The sequence below is a fragment of the Falco cherrug genome, chromosome 4 (assembly GCF_023634085.1).
Source record: "Falco cherrug isolate bFalChe1 chromosome 4, bFalChe1.pri, whole genome shotgun sequence".
Lineage (NCBI taxonomy): Eukaryota > Metazoa > Chordata > Aves > Falconiformes > Falconidae > Falco > Falco cherrug.
This window is the reverse complement of record NC_073700.1, coordinates 72,396,603-72,422,211: the sequence shown is the minus strand read 5'-3', so window position 1 is coordinate 72,422,211 and position 25,609 is coordinate 72,396,603. Positions and strand designations below refer to the sequence as shown.

General features: G+C 38.7%; 1 protein-coding gene across 6 annotated transcripts in view; it reads left to right on the top strand.

The window, feature by feature from the left end:
• The window catches only part of CACNB2 (calcium voltage-gated channel auxiliary subunit beta 2), a 255,148-nt gene that overhangs the window by 112,506 nt on the left and 117,033 nt on the right, over positions 1-25,609 (top strand). The window contains exon 1 of one of the 6 annotated variants that reach the window (XM_055708410.1): positions 17,109-17,380. The exons of the other annotated variants lie outside the window; for them this stretch is intronic. Coding sequence (XP_055564385.1) covers positions 17,330-17,380 — 51 coding nt within the window. The 5' untranslated portion in view covers positions 17,109-17,329. Of the gene's footprint in view, positions 1-17,108; positions 17,381-25,609 lie in introns of those variants that run through there. 6 annotated transcript variants of the gene reach the window in all.

Genomic DNA, 25,609 nt, shown 5'->3' with positions numbered 1-25,609 from the left:
GTTTCAAGATGAATTCTAATTTGATTATAGGAAGACCATGTGTTTTAAATTTTCTTTAGTAAATGTGCATAGTTTGAATTGTACGTCTAATAAAAAAATATTAAAGTAGTTGTATTAAAATCCCAAGGATGAAACATCATCCTTGAGTTCCTCTATATAAAGCAGCTTTGCCTCCTCCACCACAATGACCTTCTTGAAGCCCGTTTCTTTCTCTGCTCTGAAGTATTTTCTTATTCTATTGTACACAGCCTTCACTGACCTGACCCCTTTCTATAGATTTTGGTGACCTTCAGAGATATTTATAGTTGGCTGAAGTGTTTTATGATGTAACATTATCAGTTGCCAGTTGATGGTACAGGAAACACCCCCCCCTTCCCCACCCTATGTCCCCAGGTCTTTTACAGACAGATGGTTGGCTATACCATGTGGTGAGGTGCACGCTGAGTCTTTTAGTGTTTCTGTGTCAGTGTTACACTTGAGGTTTGGTGTTCTTTTGTGGTTCTTGGTGTATAAAACTGCATTGGTGTTATTATAGCCAAACTTAGGAAATTCTGTTGCAGTGAACTGGAATTTATTTACTGAGACCACTTTTAAAAAAAAATTGTGGTGAAGATTAAACAATTAGATACTTATCAGAATCTGTTTTGTTGCACATATGCCTAAGTATTTGTTCAGATATCTGTTTGACTTGAAGAAAACCACATACTTAAATCTTTAGTTGACTCAATAGTCTTCTAATTTTTCTTACTAAATTTGGCTTCAAGGAAGTGTGAAGGAGTATAGAGTGCTATGGAGCAGATACAAATTTCCTTATGCTGCTATACTGTGTTTTTTCAAGATTTTTGTGTTACTGCTTTGCTAATTAAAAAAATAAACAAATCAGTAGTCTCATAACCGGCAGAGTTAAAAATTAGTTTTACCAAAGATACACAAGGCAAGAGACAACAGGTGAAGAAATTGCGTGAAACTGGAAAATGAGCTGTAAAAAAGTGAGTGGTCTTTAAATGGTACTCAGTTGTTCTGAGGAGAGGTATCTGCAAGTAAAGAGATATGTCATGTCACTCATGTCCCTTATGTCATGAGGACAGGAATGTCCTGAAAAGTATAGGTGTATTTATCTGCATAATACAGTGTTCCTAGCTTTGACATCAGGCAGAGCAGCGTCTCCTTTCATCCCTGCTGTGAGCTGCCCATTTTCCAGAGCTGTGAAGAAATAGCAAGCACAGCTGGGCGAGCTCTTCCTTGCCTGCGTAGGCAGCTGGATGTGAACATGGAGCTGATAAAGGCAATCTGCCGAAGAGCACGAAATCATAGACCTGGTGCAGAAGCTTGCCCTGTTTTAATTCCTACATGGCATAAATGAGAAATTGGAGACTGAATTTGGAGTACTTGTCCCCAGAGAGCACTGTTGCAGATTGCCCCTTATTCCACATAGATTATAGCATCAGCATAGCAAAGGGTTGAACTTGGAAATATTTATAAAACTGATTTCCATTTAGTAGAGACCTATTTGTTTGCAGGATCTGGTTTTATTTATATCATAAAGCTTAGTTTCCTATGCTAAACCCCCAGCCTTAAAACCAGGGTTACAGATAATGAGCTGTAAGTGCAGCTCAGGCGAGGAGGTGCATAATGGCCTTGAGCCATCAGCCTTGGGACAATGACGTGACCTAATATAAACTTTCCCCAGCTCTGCTCCGTAGGCCTCTGGGATGCTCAGTCCATCGCTGCTCCTTGTGCACTCCTGCTGTCATAGGCCCTTTTTCTGGGAGCCAGGAGATAATATTCTAAAACCAGCTGCTGTGCTCTCACTGCTCCAGTGTCTCATTTGTTATGCAGTCCTAAGACACTAAACAAATCGGTTTGATCTTTTTGTCTTACACATTAGATGGTACTCTGGCTCTCCGAGAGTCTCTTTCTAAATGTTCTGCTTCAATTTATAATCTGTGATATACCTTGTAGGTATGCAACAAATGAGGGACGATGCTATCTTTGTAAACACTTGATTTACTTCCAAATGAGTGTCCCAAACTGCAGGCCAAAATAGCCATTGTTGGTTTTCATTTCTTTCTCAAAAGCAGTATCACTGTCACCATTTCTATGTTGTAATAAAAGTACAGTGAAGTGGAAGAGGCTTAGAAATTAAATCGTAGCACTAGGCAAACTGATTCAGTGGCATTGAAATGTCATTTCTAGAATTATCCGGCTTACTGGAGAGTGTTTCAAGGAATAACCTTCTGGCATGGCAGACTACAGTGTGGGGATTAGATGGGGTTTGCACAGCAGGCCAGATTCTGCCCACTGTTAATTAGGATTGTGCAAGCATAGGTGAGGACAAGAACTGCTCCAGCGATTGCCATTTCATTTTTAAATCTCTGTGGTATGTTTATGACATTATGTTTTCCTGGGTAGAAGTGGGCTTATACCCCTTTCACTTTGAGGGGAAAAAAAATGAAAAGATAATCAGATGATGTGTTGACAAAATTGTTCTACAAAGTCACAGCATCTGTTTTGTTTTCAGAAACTTCGTACATGCTTTCAAAAGGACCCTGCTTTCAAAAGAAATACATTTGATTTTAATCTTGTCTAAAAAACCCTGCAATATTACCCTGTGAGCAGGACCTAGAGTTTTGAAAGTTTCTGAAGACATCCTTAGACTATAATTGAATACTGTTGACAGTGGTTTTCCAGAAAAGCAAGGTCTTTAAGGAAGCCACAGAGTGAAGAATAGGTGCTGAGCCTGCGAGGCAGTTTGCCTCGTCCTACCATCTCTGCTTCTGCAGGGGCACAGAAAGAAACTCATGGTGAAACTGTCAGATTTGACTCCCAAAACCTTTCAGCAGAAGAACATAGGAAGTTAGAATGGACAAGCTTTACCCCAAAATGTTAGTATGGGGCTTTGTGTGCTTCCCCAATTGCTATTTTAACAGTGTCAGAATGAAATATTCAAAGGCACAGCTTTGAATTCTGAGTTGGTCCAAATGTAGAATAGAATATGTGGTATGCTGCCTTCTGGTTCAAGAGGTTAAAAGAAATTGGAGCTGATTAAATAGCATTAATACTGTTATTTTCAATAATGATCTTTTGATCTGGGAGTCTTTGCTATTTTTAAAAAATCAGATCAAAAGTTCAAGTGCTAAGAGGTGCTATAATTGTAATAAGCTTCTGACATCATGAAGGGAACTTTTGGCACTGTCGCTAAAAGGGTGACTGCAACTGATTTAACTGGGCACCGGTGGGGTGGGGTGGGGGGGGGCGGGGGGGGGTGCTACCAAACAGCTTATTGAAAGGAGAATCTAGGGCAAAGAAGAGGTACTCTTACTTAAATTATTTTATGAGGAAATCAGATGGTATGTGAGGTGTATTTAGGCCACTTCATTTTCACCTGGAAAAAAACTGCACACGTGTGCTGGTGGTGAAGAGTGTGGGAGTGAGGAGGAGAAAGGCCTCCAGCCCTGCTACCGAATGTGACAGATTATTTGCATGGCAGGGATGTTTCCTCATTTGCCTTCTACTGGGTATCTGGCAAACTACTAATTTAATGGTAATTTCACAAAGTTAATTGTGGGAATGATTGGGCCAGTTTTTAAGTAATTCATAATTCCGTTAGGTAATCCTTTGATTTGTAAGCATGTATTGAACGTGGCCAGGTTTAAAAAGCAGAAGCTGTTGCTTGCAAACTCAAGCATGTTTTGTGTTGATACTGCAATTTGAAACAATTAATTTCAAGATTTATTTTTTACTTATTATTACTCAATTTACAGTAAAAAGAAGATCTGACAAGGCTTGAAGGCTTGTGACTTGTGAGTGCTAATTTCTGCTGTAGTTCTGATCTAGATATATTCCATGGAGCAAGGATCAAGCCTTATACAATAATTCATCATTTGAGTTCTGTTTGCTAATTTAGACACCTGGAAATGGAAAAATATTTAATGATTACGTAGGCTTACTCTGTTAATGATTTTTGTACTCTGTATCTGATTCTAGGCATTTAATATTATTATTTATAAGAATTCCCACTTTATTTATATCTGCCTCTGTAGTATTTTTAAGTATTTTTTTGCTACTGCAGAAAAATGGGGACCTTTAAAATAAGTCCTATGATTAAACAATAAGATTAGGTAGTATTTTTAAAAGGGGAGAATACACTAGAAATGACTAACTTTTATAATTTTTGCCAGCCGCCCATGCACCCTTAGCTCATCAAGGGAGGTGCTGGCAGCTGTTTGTTTATGTTAAGAAGGGATGGCATTTATGTCTTGTGCTAAATCCTTGATTGACGCAAACTGCCTAAATCTCCTTACGAAGAAACAATCACTGTGAGGCACACTGGGTCAGGTGGGCAGGAGACTCCTCTCATCCGCAGAGCGGCGTCAGGAGTGTCTTGCTTGGTCTGTGCTCATCCAACGCGGTTTGCTGAATGAGAAGGCTGAAGAGCTGCAATCAAACCCTTCCTTTGTGCTCCCTTTGCCAGCCAGTTGGATAGGGTGTGTAAGGGAGTAAGTTCTGAGTTGAAACAATTACTTAAAAGTGACTGTGCTTGAATTACCTCTCACAGTGATATGAGTAAATTGTAAAAATGGCAAATGTAATAAAAAGTTGATTTTTCTGTTCTCTATGGGAATTTTCCTTGATGGATCAATAAACCTAGCAATTATATTTTTTTTTTTTGTTTAGGAACAGAATTGCAGCATTCTGCTTCCTTTAAGTAAGCCCACCATGCAAAGAAGGGAAAAAACTGAAATTGCATAGTTTACCAGCTAGAATACCTTTCTGCCCTGGTTTAAAGAATTAATTAAACCTGGCAGTTTTGCAGCCATGACAGGACCTGTTTCACGTACCAGCCTTGGCAGTGGCAAACTGATACCTGGGTCTCCCTGTGCTCCTTGTGCGTTGTATTTCACCCAAACTGATGTGCAAGCGTGTCAGGAGATGAGAAATACGTAACTAAGGAGAGAGGGGGGCTTTGAACCCTCCATCGAAAGGTATCTGTCACAAAATGTCCTGTAAAACGGCCTTAAACCAAAAATACTGGATATCTAGCACCTTCCAAACGACCTGACTTTTCCAAGTACCTGAATGATTTATGTTCTCCATTGCAAATTCTTTTCTGTCAGGGCTGTTCTAATAGGTTTAATACAGAAATAATTTTGCAAGTAATGAATCTTTTTTTAGCTCTACTGAATTTCATAATGAAAAAAGGATTAAGAATTTATTTTAAGGAAACCGTATTCCCTGACACATCTCAGGTGAGGTTTCAGATATTTAAAACAAAAGTCCTGCAGCTGTTTGATTAAATATTGATTTCCTGGGTGTTTTAAGAAAGTAGGATTGGGAGCAGGGGTTTCTTTGCAGGTAATAGGAAAACAACAGAATAAATTGAAGTGGAATGGATTATAAGATTGTTGGAAGAAAAATTGTATTAATTAGGAAAACAAAGTCAAAATACGGTGAGAGCAGCGAAACAGAGGGAGAAGAGAATGATGCAATACATAAGGGAGTGACAGAAGATGGAAGCAGAGAAAAGACACAGGGAAAGAATTAATCCAGAGTTGAAGGTGAGCTTTTAAGTTAGGTTGGTTGGAAAAAAAGTGGCTATAGAAATAGGCAGATGTAATTTAAAACAGAAGTAAACTGAATAATCGAATTCTGGAAAACTCATCTGATTTATAGTTATTCCTTTAAGGTGATATGGCTGAGATCTTAATGTTTTGAGATGTACCAAAGTGGCATTTGGCATTCCAATAATCAGATAATGATGTACAACTGAATACTGGTTTCATATCTGTAACTCAGGGCTCACTGTTGTCAGACACCACAAAACTGTGTAAACTTCTGTTTTTCGATGTTGCCAAAAACATTTGCACAGTACATGGGAGACAATGCAACCTGATGAAGATTGCTTCATCTCTGACTTCTATGTATTATTACTGAAACAAAATGCATAATAATTAAAAATTCAGTCTACAAGATCATTTCAGTTTCTAATACTTTAAGGAAGAGGTGTAAAAGACTAACTCCATGTTTCTTTACTGTCCAGGAGCTGGAAAAGGGATGTGCCTCCTCCCTCTCTCAGGCTCAGCTGCAGGGCAGGCAGAGGGTTTTGGGTGGGCAGAACAGTACTGAGAATGTCACCGCCGTGTATCAGATTCAAAATAATTTCTGAAGTAAAATTTCCTCTCTTAGAAAATCCTTGTGTTTGGTTAATTCTCCTTTCTTTCTTAATCCCTTTCCCTTCTTTTATTTCCATTACACAAACAGCCTAATTGCTTTTGTAATTCTAATTCTTTCTGTTCTAGAATGCATTCACCTCTCTGCATCATAAACTAATCCCAAAATACCTGTTATGAACCAGAAATAGCAAATGGGAGGTTTGTGTTTTGTTGTTGTTGTGTTTTGATTTTTTTGTGGGTTTTGTTTTGTTTTTTTTTTCTAGAAGCTTCTTTCCAGCAGCTTCTTGTCTAAACACTGCTTAGCAATCCTGTGGCATTCCCCAGATCTGGGACACAAAATCATTCTCTTAATTCCTGTCTCTGATTACTTTCTGCTGCTGACCAGTCTCTGGACCTGAAACAGACACATGCAATATGTTTGATTTGCTGTGCCACTGAAATCTTCTATCAGCCAGAAATAAAAACAAAATAAAACAAACCCACCCAAACCTGTTCTCTCTGCAGCTGCACAGGAGGAAGCACAGTCTTGGGGAGCTGTTAAGTTTGAAATTATCTCTAAGTGATCCAAAGTGAACATGTGCTTTAATTTGTATTACGTTATACTGATCTGAATATTTGCTGTGTCTAAAAGGTAATGAAATTTGGTGTGGAAAGGTGATGAGAAGGGAAGCAGTGGTTGAGGTGGGTCAGTATCAGTGAAAATTCATCTTAAAGAGGTTTATAGGAATAACTCCAGTTGCAGGAAGATAAATATGTATTTTTCTTAATGGATGCCATCAGCAATCCTAAATCTGCGTGTAAAATGCCTGGAAGTGTGGCAGATGTTTATGTTACCAAGGCCTTAAACAAACGTCAACTTCCTTAACCTAACCAGGCATTTAAATGACAGCATTGCATCCAACACAGTTTTGTTTTCTAAATCTCCTTTTACATGCTTTATCAAAGCTTTATGGAAATAGTTAACTGAATTAAACTGAAGAAGTAAGAACGTTCAGAACACAAATAAGCTGATATTATTGGTGCTCAAATTTGATGGAAAGTCTCAAAGCCTGTAAGGGCCACGTGGGATGCTCTATATACTGTGCAGGCAGCTGGTGGGCTGGCCCTGCCTGCCAGGGGAAAAGTCTGGCTGTCCCATCAGGCAGGGATGAAGGGGCATCTCTGGAAGGACCCTGGAGAGGCTTAGCACTGTGGCGTCTGTCGGGGTTGATGCCATATAGTGCCAGGTTGAAAGAAAGCTCGAGATGAGCAGGTGAGGATATAAAGTGGAAATACTTGAGTTGGCTTAGAAACGATGGTGAAACAATCACCTGAGTGCATTTTAAATGTACATTTGTGTCCATAAATGGGGCCTGGCTTTCCCTGTAGGAGTTAATGAAGCTGAAACAGCTAAGGCTGTTTCTGTACGTGGGAGCTGAGGAGCATCAGAGGTTTCCTGGCACAGGAGCGCAGCTCTAGAATTGTCAGAACAGTCCCTGGTGTGCATTTGGCCAGGACTAATTTGCAGTCTTCCAGGCCGCTCTTTGGCATCGCTCGTGAGACAGCACAGGCCAGGTAGTATTCCTGCATGGTGGTTTGGATTCAGCCATCCTCTTTTTGAAGGGGAAGAGAGTTAGTTTAGTACTATGGACTTGGGCAACTCCAAGCTGGTTGGCTTCAGTTCAGGAGAATGGTCCAGGCATGTTTGATGCATTAGACCCCAGTAAGGGGAGCTGGAGTACTAGTGCTGTTAGCGTTCACCAATGTATCTTCCGGGGCCCTGAAGTGATTGCTCTGCTAATTACTAGGAGTGGACCAGGAGCCAAATGAGCCAGGAGGAAAAGTCCTGATCTTCCTCCAGCTGTTTTAGGTACCTCCATGTTTACTGAAAAACAGTTTCTGTTTCTACCCTTGCATGAAAGATGGGCATTTTCATGGCCAAGATTTCATTTTAGCAATCATTTGTAAGTCTTGTTGTACTTGATAATTCACAGAGCAATGGATGTTTTGCAGAGTAATTTTTTTTTTTTTTTACTGTACAGCTGATCAGAAATTCAGTCAGTGGTGTTGCACCGTCTTAAAAAATACTAAAAATTCTTTTGGTTAAATTGCTCTCCTTATTCTGCTTTTGAAAAACAGTACTTTCACAAATATATTGTGTTGAAAACTAAACTTTTCAAGCAAAATACTGACATTGGCTATACAGCAAAGTTAAATAGGAAGCAAAGTGTCTACTGTAGCTTCTGGTTATGGGCAAAATCAGGTTTAAAAGCAGGGTATATCATGTCCTTAGCTCTTTGAGAATATTAAGGAAGTAATCATGGGAAAGAAATGGACTGAATTATATTAGGAGGGAAAATAACACTATCAGCTGAAGTCTCTATTTGCAGAGATAATGTAACCTTCTGGGCAGTTCCTGCTGTCATGGGCTGTCCCTCTGCTGCCTAGTTCATGGTCGAAAGCACTGTGTAATGCTCTAGGGAAAACTCCTTCCCGTAACCTGGTACTTGACAGTACTAACATCCATGCTGACCTGTGTAGTTTAATGGAAAAGCACAACAGTTCTTTGTGCGTTCCATGTAGTCATCTAAAAGGACTGCTTGTACTTAGTGCCCCACATTTGGGTGGGATGCTTCTGGAGAATTTTTGCTTTAACACAACAGGAGGTTGCTTTTAATTTTACCAGAGGGAAAGCGAAGTCCTTGATCACAAAAAGAGAATCAGAGTTAAAAAAGAACATAAAAGGAATGAAAAGGAAACTTTAAGCATATTTAACACCAACCTCCTTCCCTGGAAGATTTTGCAGAGGAATCTCTCAGCCATGAAGCCTCACGGGCAGCTTAGCACCACAAAGCTTCCTGGGAGTTAACGTTTCCTATCAGCCTTTAAGCTAACTTCGGAAGTTGAAGAACTCAGCGTGTATCTCCTTCTCTTCCCTCTTTCTTCCCTGCCTCTGTTAATTTAGCGCTTGACATAAAACATGCTGTACCAAGTTTGAGGAAAGATTTATCTAGCTGTTCCCAATAGTAGCCAGTAGCAGAAATAGAGAGAAATATAAGCACAAAGCAGGTGTGTCATGATAGCCTTCCACAAGATATTTCATTCTCCACAAGATCTGGCAAAAGGACTGTGACAGCAGTATTATATCTAAAGTTTATTTGATGTGCATTCACTGGCTCTCAATGGATTTGTATTCCAAGAATGTGTTGTGTCCGCTCACTTTTGGGCCCAGTTCTGTCATTTGCTGCACATGTCATTTACTCAACAGAAACACGTTTCTGAACTGATGTGGCAGATGGTTGTGATGGCTCAAGTTCTTTCTTGAGGACTGATCTTTGAGATCAAAATGCAACAGGAGGGATGCTTCTGCTTTAAGGGTTTTATGTACATTTGAATTCTGCTCTACCCACTAATTAGCATCTTCCTTCAATTTTAAGAAAGTTTTCTTTTTTTTAGTTGTCTTGTGAGAGCATGAGAAATATTCTGCATGTCTTCCAAAGACAGGTGGCCTTACAAGAGGATCTCTTGCTGTTGCCAGCTACTCGGAAGTAAGGCACTGGTACTGGGAGCAGGAAGCTTTCTCTTACACACCAAATTTTGATGCCGCTGGCCACAAAAAGATCACATGCTCCCATTTTAAATGCTGAGGAGATACCATGGCCTTCAGAACTAGTGGCCCCTTCTGCCTGTGTTCTGCCTGCTTTAAGTCTCCTGTAAAGTGAGAAAAAAGCCCCCTTCATCTTACTGTGCTGCTTGTTGTGAAGATAAAATGTTTTTGAAGCTATAGAAAATGCTAGGGATGAGCTTCTCAGAAAATTCAAAGAACAAGTTAATACTACAGTCTTCAGAGCAATAGAGGAGGCCTGGCGCCCAAACACTCAGGGGAAAAAAAGAGAAGGAAAAATATATATAAGGTAGCAGCCCAGTAAAAACTTCAGTGTGCTGAAAAATATAGGAGCTCTCTGGAAATCAAAATATGTAGGTGAGCACAAGGGAATTCAGTTAAAGTTGACCAAATACTTAATTGCTTTATTTTGTGGGTTTGCTAATCTTCTATCAAAGTAGACTCTGTGTGTAATACATTGTAGTTTAACCTTGGTATGACTATGTTTTTTATTATTCTTTCCCTGCTTGTAAGAAAAAAAAAATACAGTGTTTGTTATTAATAAAAATAGTAATTCAGTATTTTTTGCTATGTTACATTGTTTTCTTGAGCCTATTTACATGTCTTAATCGGCAAATAATTGCTTTCCTAATCCAGAGAAATAGCGTTGAACTGTGAATTGACAAGTCCAGTGCCTTTTAGGTTGATAGGTAGTGATTCTGCTGTTGTTTGTGAAGGATCACTGAAAATTCTGTATTACTGGCCTAATAAACTGTAACTTCTATCGGTACAGAAAAATAAGGTCAGGTATTTGTAGGCTGTAGTATTCTGTGGTAATGTTCCAACAGGGAACATGAAATACCATAGATGAGAGTGTCAATAATCCACTCTTATTGCATTGATAGAAGTTGGGAAAATAATTTTAACATAACTTATTTTTAGTCCTTTAATGAACTGTTGTACTGACTTGGTTTTGATATAATCTTAGACGCTATAATCTGTAGACCGTTCTCTGATTCCCTGTAAACCAGTGCACCTTACTGGGTAGTATTTCTGGCTCATCTATTTATCTCAGCAAGGCTTTTTCTGTAGTAGTAATACTGAATTCTTCGCAAGGATTTAGTGATAGTCCTGTTAATATTTTATTGTTTGTACAGTATACAAGGATGGATATAGATATCCTTGTGTGATGTTTTTATTCTTGGTAGTGGGAAAAAACCCCACCAATTTAACAAGAAATTGTAATTACTCTTCACCGGAGGAAAATTATGCTTAAGAAGAAAATAAATTATAACAGTTTATCAGACTTTTTCATTACATATAGCCCGATGGGCTATTGTATGGGGAGTTTTTGCTAACAGATAGAAATCCCAAACTTCAGTGTGGTGTTGCACATAAACAAATACACATTTCACTCACAAATTGACAATTGCTTCACATGGGTGCAGTGTACAATGGTACTTTGTGACTTTTGCACTTTAGTGTTAGATTGCTTTGCTGTCTCCTGAGTAAGATCACAGATTAATCTAGAATTTACAAAGTATATGTAATACTTTGTATACTTTGAATGTAAATAATGTAGGAGAAGAGTACCAAACGGGGATCTTCTCCCTTTCAGTAGTTCCAGCTGTGGCAGTAATGGTTTGCTGCAGTTTTTATCCCCTGGGCAGGGATGGACATGAATTTGGAAAGCACAGAAGTTAAAAAACCCCACACCGGAATACATTAAGGGTGTATGTCATACAAAATTGCGTTATTTGTTGCATACTTTTCTGGGAGAATATGTATCAACTTGTATGTTCAGTTGAACAGAATTGTGTATCGGTTCCACTTTTCCAAAATATAGGTGTCTGTTAAATAGGAATGAAGTTCTACACACAGCAACTGTGTTTGTTGGAACTTGCATAGTAGAAATGGGCCCCAGATGTTACAGTTATGTAAGGGCCTAATCTAAAGCCAAGTGAAGAGAGCCTTGTGGGCTTCAGATCAGGCCAATAAGAACATTTTCAGAAGAATTAACACTGAAGGAGATTGCAGTAAGCTAACATTGTCTGTAGCTATTATAAGTACAAAATTGAAATGTATGGATGGAGGGGTGTGCCTTATTCGCTGTGGTTGTTGTTAAATATGTACTTTGAAAGGGAAAAATGTGACATGAATTATCTTTAATAAGAAAAAGACTCTATGTGAATGTTAAGCACAACTGTATGTATCTTAAAGCTGTCATTTTTTCTGTTTACTTGACTAAGTGCATGTGGGTGTTTAATTATTGTTTTGAGTGTGAGATGCTTGTTCCGAAGCAGATGTCTTTTCTGCTTTTAAAATGATACAGCATTACATTGCATAGTCACTGCTATGCATTACAAAATAGAAATTTAACTCACAAAGGGAGCTAGGCCCTTGGTGGGTTATCTTGTAATGTGTTGCAGTGAAGTTTGTGTAGTGGAGGCATGTTGCCCTGCCACTACTAGCATCCTCTCCCCTGCTTTTGTTCCCTTTAGCTATTTCATCTTACTGACCTGGCAGGAAGGGAAAAAAACCCAACCAAAGACAAAAAAGAAAAAACCCCAAACAAGTAGTTTCCTTCCAGGGTACGTATGTCACTGCCCTCCTGGAGGGGTCTGACAAGTGCTGGGACCAGCAGAGGGGAGGGAAGGGAATGCTGGAAGTTAACAGGGATGGGGGCAGGAGTGGAGAGGACTAAGAGCTCTACTCTCAGCAGTGGTGTTTATTTATTTAAACTGTTAGTTTAGCTGTTTTATTGATGTTTATGTTTTATGTGCTGCACTCAGATTTCTGTAAATTTCCTAACACATCTTTCAGTGCCATCAGGGTACTTAAATTTTCATCTAGCACTGAAGTTCTTTCTCTGCAGAAATTAAAAATAATCTGTAAGTGCTCTGTGAATCTTACTTTCCTAACCAACACCTAGCCTTGAAGTACTGTTGCACACTGATCCTGCTTTGTGGATCTTGCAGCAAGGCAGTGTTGTGTAAAAGTGGGAGTGTATGTAGACAGGTGGAATTCACATTTTCTATAATACTGATTTTTGGCCAAGCAGTGTGTACTTGAAGTCAGGAAGATCAGCGTCCACAAAGATGCAACAGTTTGCTCTCAGATCCAGCTATTGCTTGCAGGATCAACAGTTTGCAAGACAGATTCTTCAAGTTAGCTGGTAAAAAATGAGGAATGTGAAGGTGCAGTTCTCAGTAAGCCAGGCACTCTTACTGTGCATTTTAAGTGTAAAACATAGCTGTGAACCTTTTCCTCCCAGTAGGTATCTAACAAAGTCACCTTGCCGTTACTAAAAAAAATAAGATCTTTCCTGTTTGTCATAACCAGTAACCCTCCTGGTTTGAGTACTCACCTGTTTCAAACTTTCAAACTCATTTTGCAATATTTAGGCATTGCAGAACTTTCTCTTTTATTCTGTGGCAAATTTTCGATCTCAAGCCCTCTCCCACTTACAGAAAATAGTTGACTTTTCATTGGCCACAGAGAGAAAAAGAAGAAATTGACTTTGTATCTAGTAGTGAAGAAACTGTTCCTTGGAGGGCAGAGACCCTGCTTGTGTCCATTACTCAAACTGGGCAGACTGAAGCCGTCGGCTGTCGTACAGCTCAGCTCCCACTGTGCTGGATGAGCAGCTGGGTTGTTGTCTTTTGCTAGAAGTACCAACCAGCCACTCACTCAGCGTCTCACCTGGGACTCTGCTGCATAAGTGGCCCTGTTCGGTTAGTGTGCAAAACACCAAGCAGACTGGCCCTTCGGTAAAGGTCTGGGAGGGAATGATAAGCCTAAGAGACCTTCATAAACTTTGGCATGTGCTAGGGAACTGACCAGTCTTCTGCTGACAGGATTTGCGTGATTTTGCATGTTTTCTGTGGAAAGGCTGTTGCAGCGATTTAGGAAATCTGGGTTTGGGTCTGTTTGCTATTGAATTGGTGACTCTGTGAACTTTGATTAAAATATCATCTGTCTTCTCAACAAAAATGTTGTAGATGTCAAAATTCATATATATATACACTATGCATAGACATATACAGTGTTCTACTGTCTTGTTGTATACAATAAATGAGGGTTTTACATACCTTGTTGTCTTTTGGGAAGACTGGATCTTCCAAAGGGGGAAAGGAAACTCCTCTGAAGCTTTTACCAAGGGAGAAGAGCTAGTAACATATCTAACTTGTCTGGATGGCAAAGTGATAGATACTCACCTTCAAATAGGGAAAGGGAACAGCTTGGACCATACTTAGCCTGAGTCCTTTGTATGGGAGACTTGGGTACTTAAAGAGTTGGCTGAGGAATCTCAAAACCATGAAGTTATCATTTGAGAAACTGTGTAAAACTGATGAGGTACTTGATGACTGAATAAAAGCAAAGTGTGGTATCTCAGATAACTGAAGAAAATCAAATGGATTATCTGCCTTTAAAATGGGAAGAAAAGGAGAAACAGAATTCTCTGTGTGTGTGTACGTACATATATATGTAAGATGTAGATACGTGGATTTACAAGTTGACATGCATTACCTGTTCACACCTTTATCCATCGGCAAATGCCAGATAACATAATCCACAACGAGGCAGAATTACAATAAATTGCCTTAATTTATTTACCATGTGGTAAGCATGCCCACGTGTCCACATATGGATCAGCTGATGCACAATAACTTGGTGATGAGAAAAATTACTCGTATGTCTAAGCTTTTATTACTGCTGAGTTATTGACTGTTGTGATCTCTAACAGCTCATTTTTTATCTGGTTTGTCAACAAGAACTTTTAGACAGACATCCATTTTCAATTTGGGATGGAAAGAGGCAGAGTCCCCAATACCTTGCTTTGTTAAACAAAATGACGAAGCCAAAAAACCCCTTAAACATTCACAAGCAAGATTCTATTAATACATTACTGAGCATTTAGTCACTCGGTGCTTCTGTGTTTTGTCCTGTGCTTAATGACATTTATAATCCAAACATAGTAAAATTTCATAAGGTTATGTTTAAAATTAATTGAGACTTCTGATGATACACTGTGTAAAATGCAGTATGAGGATTTAATGTTCAAGTTACTTCGTCATTAGTGCTATACAGGATTAAGGAATGAATGAAAATAGTAATCATTGGATTAATTGTGTTCCTGTTGTCTTAGTCAAGACATGTTTAAAAAAAAAAGAAGAAGAAAAAGAAGTTGTTTCTGTTGTATGGCTAGAAGACTTAGGGAGCTTTCTATTGCTGTTTCTGGGGTTTAAATCTTCCTGTTACTCTGTTTTCTAGTACAAAGTTCTTTTGCTTCAATGCTGTGGTGCCAAAATTTGCCATGATGACAGCCTGATCTTGCAAACTTAGTTTCAGTATTCTGTAAAATCTGCTGAAGGGCAGAAAATAAGTCTCTGGAATCAGAGCTGCCCTGTCCTAATTGTGATATTCCAGCTGGGACTGGGATTGTGTATTCTTCAGAGTAGTTCAGATTTGCCCCAAGGTATTTGTGTCCCACAGCATGTGTTAAACTTTTTAAAGATGATAATTTTGCCAAAAAGCTGGCTCAGTAATTGTACTGTAAAAAAACCCCATGTTGTTAATACAGTATTGCATCAGAAATTGCTATACTTCTCACAGCCATCTAAAATCATATTCACTAAAGTTTGCTGTTTGCTTCCTCTGAAAACAGTAGTTGTTCCAACATTTTCAGTTTAATAGTGCATCCTAGAAGTGCCTTATGGAAGTAAAAATAAATTATACAAGAAGTTGTCACTGGTTTTTTGTATTTTTCTTTGCTGAATCTATGTCAGGTGAATAGAAATATCTATTTCATGAGAAATAAATATTTGGCTATCATTAAAAAATTATGCAAGGTTTCTACTTACTTGATTCTATTTTGGCATCTGAACTGGACCTAACACGAATACTGGTTTCTGAAACAGTGATAAAATTTTAACAATCCTGCATTCCCAGACTACCCTTGCAAAAAAAAAAACAACAACAAAAAGAAAAAAACAAACCCAACCACCCGATCATGTATCAACCAAAAGTCACTTCTAGTTTCAGTGAGTCAGAATTGTTAACAATATGGTATGCTTCTAATATAAATAAGAAATCACATTTTAAGTGATGGGGGGAGGAAAGAGGATAACTTTATATTGACCTTGGTACACCTTAAAAGAGGCTGTGTGAAAATATGTGTAGAAACCAGTTAATGTTAATGGAAGCCAGTCTGAAATATTATTTAAAAAAATAAATATGTTTTCATTCTTACTGTGAGTCATCTAGGTGGGGTCTGCCCTTCCCTCTCCAATTACTGTTGAATTTACAGAGTATACTTACAAAGTCAGTGTTAAGAGTTTGGAGTTTGGAAATAGGCAGTATTTTCAGCTCTCATGGACCAGTTTTGACTTTATGGGGCTTTGCTTGTTTGGCATGCCTATTAAAGACCAGTCTCTTCATGTAAGCAGAGGAGAAGATTACCTAGCTTACTGAGCAGCCGGAGCCAAAAAAAATGTTTGTGCTTGTTGCTGCTTTCAGGAGTCACTGTCTCATCATCTATCATTTCAGCGGTAGCAGAAGCAGAAAGTGGCTTCTCCACAGTTCTTCCTCTGTTCGTACCGTTCCTTGCCTGTTGCTGCCTGCTCCTTACTCCTCTTTACTACACTCCCAGAAGCCTCTGACTAATGCAGACATATATCCTTCATTCTTATTTACATTTAACCTATGCTCCTATTTTAAGCCAGTTGACCCTAATCTTGCAAATTCTTAATCTGTTTAGGGCCAGTAATATTATGCACATGAGTTTTCCTGATGGGTTCAGTGAATGGGCTAATGCATGGAAGTACTGCCATGCTGATGTCTAATGAGGGTTTTTTTTAGGATTGTAGTTTTTGTGAGGATCCATGAGTAAGGTTCATTTGAATGTATCTTCTGCCATAATAGATCTTCTGCCTTAATTACCGTCAAGCATAATTTTCCTTTTACAGGGGAGATTTCCAACCTAAATTGAGATTTCCAACTTGAAATTCCAGTGCCTAGTATCTTGGGATAGGGGTGGGAATGGGGAGGGAAGAAAAAACCCGTGTCCACAAACATCAATAATCAATTGTGCAGTGTCCATGTTCATATACTTCTCCATGATTTGTTTCTGGATGCATAGCCAGTTGTTGCATGTTAACAGGAGGCCATGCGTGCTGCAAGGCATGCATCTGAGATTAATAAAATGTTATGTTACTCCAGCAAGTGTTCAGGCTTCATTCCTACAGCAGCTGACGTCACCGGGAGTGCGGAGCCCTCCCACTCCTCCTCGGTAATTGATGGTGACGGCCTCTCTGCTGAGCTGTAACCTAACATAGGCACTGAATCAGATCAACAGCTGAGAGGAATCACCAGCAAACAGTATTGCTCCATACAGCCAGAAGCTGGGCACTTTACACCAGGCCTTAGACGGACAAGTATTTCACAGAATGGTTAATGCAGGCTGATTTGCTGAAGTTTTCACTGGTGCACTGCTTTGCGTCGGAGGTTTTGCTCTTGTAAGAAGCGTTGCTGCTGCTGCTGGGAGAGCTGGCCTGCTTGGAGTGAGTCTGACATGCTTGACAGACGCCTGATGTCTCCTCAAACTAAGCACATTGCTCCTGGGGTAAGCATATATTGAAGGACTGCAGGCCAGATGCTCGGGAGCCCTTTAATTTTACAGCACAATGTACAGGCTGACTTGCAAGCTAACGTAATTACCGTTAAACTGTTTCACTTTGCTCTCAGTGAGCCAAGTTCTAATGTTGTTGAAAGATGTGACTGCTTTTTCATGGAAGTCCAAATTATACTTTTGAGCTTCCTTTTTTAAAACATACTAACTTACTGTCACATTGAAAAACTGCAAAAAACTGGAGTTGAGGGAAAGGGAAAGCACTCATAGGTGGCTGTTGCCGAGAGCTCTTCTATCTATAACCCTATTAAAATAGTTGATACGAAGTGGCTTGCTGTTTGTTCCACGTTTTTGGGTATTGTGCTTAATTGTTTTCTCCTCAATATGAGAGCAATGGGACTCTCTGCTGGCAGTAGTTTGAAGTACATTCTCTTTACAGACACAAATGTTACACTTTTATTTTTGGTTTGGCAAACGTAACATGCTCATGAGTTTTGGTTTGGCATCATTTGACCAGGTACGTGTATCCTGGGGCCAGGGACTTAGGGCAAATACCCCACTGCAGCTGTGTTTGTGAAATAGAATATAAATACATGAAAAATATTTTTTTTAAAGTTATAATTGGATGTGCTTTGTTTTGTTTTTTACACTGTAGAAAACAAAGGATGGAGATGAAAATAATAAAAGTAACATAGGCATAAACTTAAGCCAAATGTTTGGCTTAAACTCGCTGCTTTCTCTAACCTTTATGAGAGATTTGAACATAGTTGCAGTGAAAGAAGTGTACCATAGGTATGACAGTAGCTTTCCGGAGTTATTCTGAGAAAACCCAGGGACAATCTTTTGAGTGACAGGTGCTCCACAGCCACCTTCTAGAAGGAAATCAGATTTGGATCATTCCTATCCCTGGATTATTTAGGGATCTCCACATAGGAAGCTGAGTAGTTATTGCTAACATCATTCTGTCTTTCTCTTACAGACAACTTTCCCTAACTCAAATTAGAACATGCTCATATGTTTGTGGGGGGAGTAACGCAACAGTGGGTCTCATAGGAAGTGTGCTGTGACGTAGGAAGGTATACGACTGCCATATGCAAATCTACTGGACTTGTTTTCAGCACAGATGTTCAGAACAGCAGAAATCAACTACTACTAGAATCACAGAATCATTAGGTTGGAAAAGACTCTTAAGATCATCAAGTGCAACCATAGGTACAGCTGGCTTTAGCCTTTTCTTATGTAATTAATATAGTTAAAAGCTTAAGTCTTCAAGTTTTAAGATGTATCTTTTCTAAGTGGTTCTTAAGACTTCTGATGAGCTGATGTGTTTTGAGGTTCTCTGACAATCCCAATACAATTATAAATGGAGAAAAATTGGATAATAACTTTTTTTTTTGGTGGGAAAAGGATGTAAACAAAAAAAATCAATTGGAAAATAGTTTTCCTAAAGAGATGTTTCCTAAAGAGATCTAACCTGATGTTAGAACTTAGCACAAATAATGTCCATGTTTCCGCGCAGCATTTTAATCTTTCTGCCTACTGATCATCACATGCTGTTATCAAGGGGGCGAGTTTGATTTATCTGGGCTATAGGGTAAAACAAACCTTTTCGATCCTTCCACACCATGAGTAAGTCCAAGCTCTATTTGGCATAGTCTAGAGGTCCTGGTGGACAGAGGAAGAGGTTACTGTTTGATAGGGTAAGAAGATCAAAGGGAGCAGCACTGTGGACGTACAGCCCTTGTGAACTGAGAAGCAGCAACAAAGCAGGATAGGTGAAGTTGAACACAAGCAGAAGGGACTAAAATTTGGCTGAAGGGATTCAGCCATGTGTAGTACACGGATTTCTGAACATTTGGTCAAGCCTTCTTTCAAAGTGATGGTTGGTGACCCTTCTTTTCAGTTTTTTTCAGTTTCTACCCTGGTTTCTGGATGTGTCATGAGGGGAAGAAGACCATTTAGCTTTGCTAATATGAAATTTGGCTGTAGTCACTTCTTGTTCAGAAGCATTTTTACAGGAAGCTCTGCTTGCAAATTAGCTTGTTTATAGCAGCAGGAGTCCTCAAACATTATCTGATTGAAAAGAGGAATTGTTTAAATGGCTGAGAGGAAAGTAATGGGAGACTGGGAAGACTGAAAAAGAGATATAGCTTGAGAACTTTCTCTTTCATATTTCTTGGCAAGTATAATAAAGTAAATTGACTATTGATGATAGTTTCTTAATGACAGATGTTGCATTAAAAGTGGATACAAATTACATAATTGAACAGAAATTAAATAACCATTTAATGAGTACTTTTTTTTTTTTCTGATTTCTGAATGTCAAGTTTCACAGTGTCCCTTCTAATAAGTTGACCCCTGAAGTATTCAAGTCAATTAAAACGTTACAGTAGGATGAAATAAAATAATACTTATTGCATAACCACTGACATGTTTTTAACACCAGCAGTGTCCAAATTCTTCAGTATGGAAACTTTGGTAACTGCCAGAAAGTGCAAGCGCATCAGGCATAGTAATTCTTTATGGTTCCCCGAAGGCTGTCATTTTGTCCTTACCTCACCCACTATGCAGAAAAGTGACATCCTGCCTTTTGCCAGTTTACCTAGATTTTCCTAAATTTATGTTTTTAGCATCAGTGGAATATCTAATTACTGCTGCTATTTTTTTATTTAGTTTTCAAATTGCAGTGAACAAGCCTAGGAATTCATAAAATTCAAAGGGTGAATTCTGCTGTTTTCTTTCCAGGATGGATAGTGTGGAAGTGCAGCATTAAAAGGGTGTAAAAGGGAGGGAGGTAAAGTGCCTTGAAATGTCCATTGCGTTCAGATATCCATTTTGTAGGCTATGAAACCACTGGGCTTCTTTATTTTAATATTTTTTTCTCTGGGCCAAAGTACAGAAGGTGTTACAATTTTGAAGAAGGATTTTCTAATTACATACGCACGTATGACTTTCTGCAATTTTTTTAATTACTAATCCCTAAAGCCCTTTGTTGTAAGTACAGCATTTCTTTGCAAATTTTTATGCACCACTTGTGCTGCATGTACACTGCATGAAAGCCTGTGGTTTATATGAAACTTGCAACTGTTTAATAACAGCAACCAATGTTCTGTGAAAAAGATAGTTTGGAAATTCTCTATACTGACTGACAGACTAAATGTTTACATTGCTGCTCGTGCCATCGTCTTATATTTAAACAAGCTGCTGAGTATTAAAGTGTGTGGACAGTCTTTGTATAACAGCTCTGATTTTTAGGTTGATTTCCTGAGACAAGATTTACGAAACCCCACTTTCCATCTGTTAGTTGTGCTTCTCAGTAACTTCAGTCCAATGGCCAATTTCAGTCAGTCTTGCAGAGGTCTCAGAAGTACTGACGTCTCCTATAAGACCTTCCTTGGAGCTAGAGCTGTTAAAGCTATTTGCTTCACATGCCAGTGTGTGAGAGTCAAGGCACTCTCAGGGCTCCACTGGGATCCAAAAGCCAGCTGATGAGCATAACTTAAGTCCAGAGTAGATGAAACGAATATCGCCTCTTGTTCAACCAGCAGCTCATGGAAAGGGAAGTTCAGGGAGGGGAGGGGAACTATAGAGCATGTGGTATGTAGGGAAAATGAGAGAGAGCTGAAGGTATTGTGGAGGTGTGTGTGGGAAACCAGGCTTCATTACTTCTGCTCTTCACAAAACAACTTGTTTTTCTTCAGCTCGTTATTAATGATGCATAACATTTTGCAGTGTTTTAGTGGATATGAATTTCTATTTTTTTCTGCATGTTTTGAGGCTGCCAAAAAGATACTGACAGATTGATGATTTAGAATATTTACCCCTTAAAAATTATTAGCTTGTTAGCTAATGGCATTGGTAGAATATTAGTATTAGGGGAAAAACACCCTCATTTTAAAGCTCTGTTAGCAATTCTAGATATAAAAGCTACATTTCGCTTTGAGTAGGCTCACAGTGATCAAGGGATGTCAGTAGAAAGACTGGCTCATGGTTGCAGTAGTGGTAATGTAACAGTGCCTTCTCAATTTGACAAAGTCCTGAGTCAAGTACATATTACCATTTCTGTGCAATTCCGCAGTCTTGTAAGTATGCGGTTCAGCAGCTCAGTTCATCGGGATAGAGTTTCTTTGAAAATCTGTGTGACTCAGACATGCTTGGGCTTTACATTTTTCCCTCTTATTAAGAGCCTAATCATTGGGAGTTTGGACTAGATGGCCTTTAAGGGCCCCTTCCAACAGAAACTGTTCTGTGATTCTGTGATTTTCCATATTTGTTTAAGCACTCTTCAGTGACAGCTTTTTATTTGGAAGTTTCTAGTTGTTTCTTTTATGTCACGTTCACATATACTTTATTATTATATGATAATAAAATATGTATATCTTTCTTATCTGTTAATAATGTAACAATGAAACAAGTATTTTCAAATCATAGTATTATTTGAAAGAGTAATCTCTTCAGTACTTCCTCGCTAGAAACTTGTAAATTGTGAATATATATGAGGCATTGGAAAAAGTAGCGATTGAACTTTTTAAATACCACTTTTCAGCAGTATTTCCAGTTTGTCTTGGAAACAGGGTCACTTTGGTACATCTGAAACAGGTTACTGCTTAATTATATAATAGTTTCAGTAACTTATGCTAGAAAAGCCATTTTCAAACTAGGCACATCGATAACTTTATGCCAAATTCGAAGTAATCAGTGAGGTCCCAAAACATCATGATATTTTCTGGCTGAGTGTTTTCTGCCAAGAAAATGTGATCAGCTTCTGTTACTGTGCTTTCACATGGATCTCCCAGTTTCATTAGAATTTGTATAGACTTAAAGCAGCTAGCATTGTAATGGCGGAAGTCTTTCATTTTAGGAGAAGCATAACATTTCTGAACTAAACTGCTTGAGAGAATCATTTCCTTCTTAAATTTTAAAAGTAACTTTCTGCATTGATGCTAGTTTAGTGTAAATCCATTACTCCGTTCATGTCATGTATAGCATGATAGACAACTTAGGTTTCAGTTTTATGACTTTTAGCAGAAGATAACCTGTACTTTGGAATTCGAAATACTGCCTTTTTTATTGGTCACTACCATATTAAGATCAACACTTATGGATTTGGTCAGAATTCTTACATTATTGACATTTTTCATTGTGGTAAATCAGTTGTCTAGTAAATATTTTGTACTTAGGAGGATTTTGTCAGTGACTTAAGAAATCCTCACCCAACTCACCTAAGTATCATGGATTTGAACCTGAAAAAGGCAGTGGGGGTGACTGCTGAATCATATGAACAGGTTTGCCTTCAAAACTATAACTGGGAGTAGAAAATGCTGGAGTGCCTTTCTTGGAGTATCAGAGCCCTGCAATCTTGGACAGAGAAGCAAACCTGACAGAGAAATGCAGTCTGACGTGTGCTCTTTGGTTTAATGCGTGAGCTTTCAGTATTGTCAGCGCTATGAAACCAGGCTGTTGAGAGCATTCTTTTTATCAACATGATTGTGAATTATAGCAAGGGGGAGAGGAAAAAAATATACCAAACAGACAAGTGTAATTGAAAAATCTCTTTTATACACCAATCTAGGAGAATATAACTGGGGAAAAATATGTTGTCATTTCAGTGTAGGAGAGAGAATACCTAAGTATTTACATTCTTACTTTCTGCTAACAAGATTCTGTTAATTTGAGTGGACAAGGAAGACTGACTATAAGTATCTTACCTTCATGCTGCATCTCATCAGGGCAGTTCTGAAAATGTCATTGTAAAATGTTGCATTAGTTTTCTGTAAGGAACAACTTACTGTACATATTTCATCCATTACATTGCAAAATACTGACGCCGCTGAGCTAACATATTGGTTCTTCTGACTGTGCTTTTACCGCAGCACATTGAGAGTTATTAGCCAGGGTCACACATCTGGCTCTTCAGTGCCAGGGTGACACCCATCCTCTTAGGTGAGAGAGGCTATTGCAAGAGCGCATGCGCTGCCTAAATTCCGTTTGATTCCTATTCTGAGCTCTGAAGTGGGTCTCAAGCGATACATCGGCCTTTCTGCAGAGTCAAGTTTTCCAGCTTTTGCATTTCACCAGAACTCATTTCACTGGAGCTTGTTGAATTGTATAAGCCACTCTTCACCAAAAATTAAACATAATTAATAAAGCTTTTAGAATTGCCAAAAATGTGAACATCAGAAATTTCAGAGGTTTCAAACATAGTAAAAATGAGAAATGGGAACTGAGGTTTGAAGAAGTGATGAAGCCAAAGAAACCACAATATTTGGTGAGAATCAATAACTGAAATTGATGGAATTGTAGAATGATGGCTTGTGCCAAAAATGCATAAACAAAGGCCAGTGTACCAAAATGCCTCCTGTGTCCTGCTGTTGAGGCTTTCCTGATCAGATGTACTTTTGTTTCTGAAGTGAGAACAGAATTTGGATGTAAAGGGTAGCTCAAGTTTTACAAGCGCTTTTATAAATGCAACTTTGAGATAACAGTTGTACTTGGTAAATGAATTATTACCTCAATTTGAAAACCAAAACTGTTTTAAAGGACCAGGGGCTTGGACCACTCCTCAGTGTCCTGAGTATGGGAGTTGCACAGCAATAGTACTCAGAGGACCACCTGAACTGTTTTCAGGACATGGACATGGCCAGAGGTGGCTACTATCCCTGGTAGTTCAAGGTAGCTCCTGTATGTACCTGCAAGCTAAAGTTACTCCTCAGTCACCAGCTCTGGGACATCAGCATCTGGAGATCATCCAGCTGCTAGTGGCACTTGAAACATGTCAGTGCACCCAGAAGCAGACATGTGCCGCGTGTGAGAGTTAAAAGCCCTTTACTGAGATTAAATCCCAGTGTTTGTTTAATGTAGCATTCAGTGTAGCAGCATGTAGTGGTGACATTATAGAGTTAAATTAGTAACTTTTCAGTGGAAAGCTGTATTTTTTAAGGAACTACAGCCATCACAGGCTGTTTTTCCACAGTTGTGTAAGTTTTATATATTTTACTTCAAGATCTTAGTGCTTTCTGTGAAGATTGGTTCTGTAATTGATGTTCTTCTGCTCAAAAGCATATGCTTTTCCCTGCTTGCTATTAATAAATAGAGCAAAATGAACATGATCTCTGTTTTAATCTTCAACGTATTATTTAAATGTGGTTGTTGAAGACAATTTTTTTCCAGCCACTTAAAGTTCTGACAAACAGCTGTTTCAGAAGTGTTTGGCTACACATTTGGTTGCAGGTGACTTATTTGAGCATCTTAGACCAGTAATGGCATGTTGAGCACTTGACTTGTTCTTTCTGTCTGTATGGCCATTCTCTGTGCTTCACTGCTGCAAGACAATGTTCCCCATGACTCTGCATTAATTTATCATTAAAAAATAAAAATAAAAATAAAAAATCTTGCCCATGCATGGGAACAGTCACTTGTGGGCAGATCTTCCACCTTGATAGCATTTATAGCACCCCTCCAATATCTGAGTCATGCAGAGGATCCATAATACAAGAGGTATTTGTATTATGTGTCCATAATACAAATGGCTTTAAACCTTTGCTGTGTTCCTGACACACATTGTAAGCTGGGTTAAACATTTTAGCATCTGACTGCAAGAAGAATGGCAGCTTGTTATTTCTGTGACACTGTGAGAACATACTCATGTTATCTTCCAATGCAGGAGGAGATAGCATGTGCCCCTAATGTACGTATGTTTGCAAGTTGAGAAGTTCAGTCTGCTGGTAATGTTATCACTGCTGTATCCTGAAATAGAAAACTGCAGGCAGATTGGATTGTGTTAGAGAATGGTAACCATAATAACCAATAACAATCTGCAAATGATAAGCAGCTTTAGTGTTTAAAAATAAAATTTAAATAGCATTCCAATAGTTCCATGGGCATACTTTCAGATTTTATTATTCATTCATTTTAAGCTTGGTTTTGGGATTTAAGATGTGACATTAATCTTAAGGAGCTGTTTCATTATTGCATCTTGAATTAGTCAACATTGGTTTATTATATACCTAAATTAAATCTCATAGACTAAAATGTTACTTATCAACCCTCCTCCAGATGTACACCAGCTGTAAAGGAGAATTGCAGACATCCTACATGATGTATGGAATTTTATTGAGGGAGATTAACTTGATTTAATGGCTAGATGTAAACCCAATACATTCAAAAAAGAAATACAAAGTCTGCTGGAGATGAACATGGAGCATTGTGATGGTTTGGAATCTG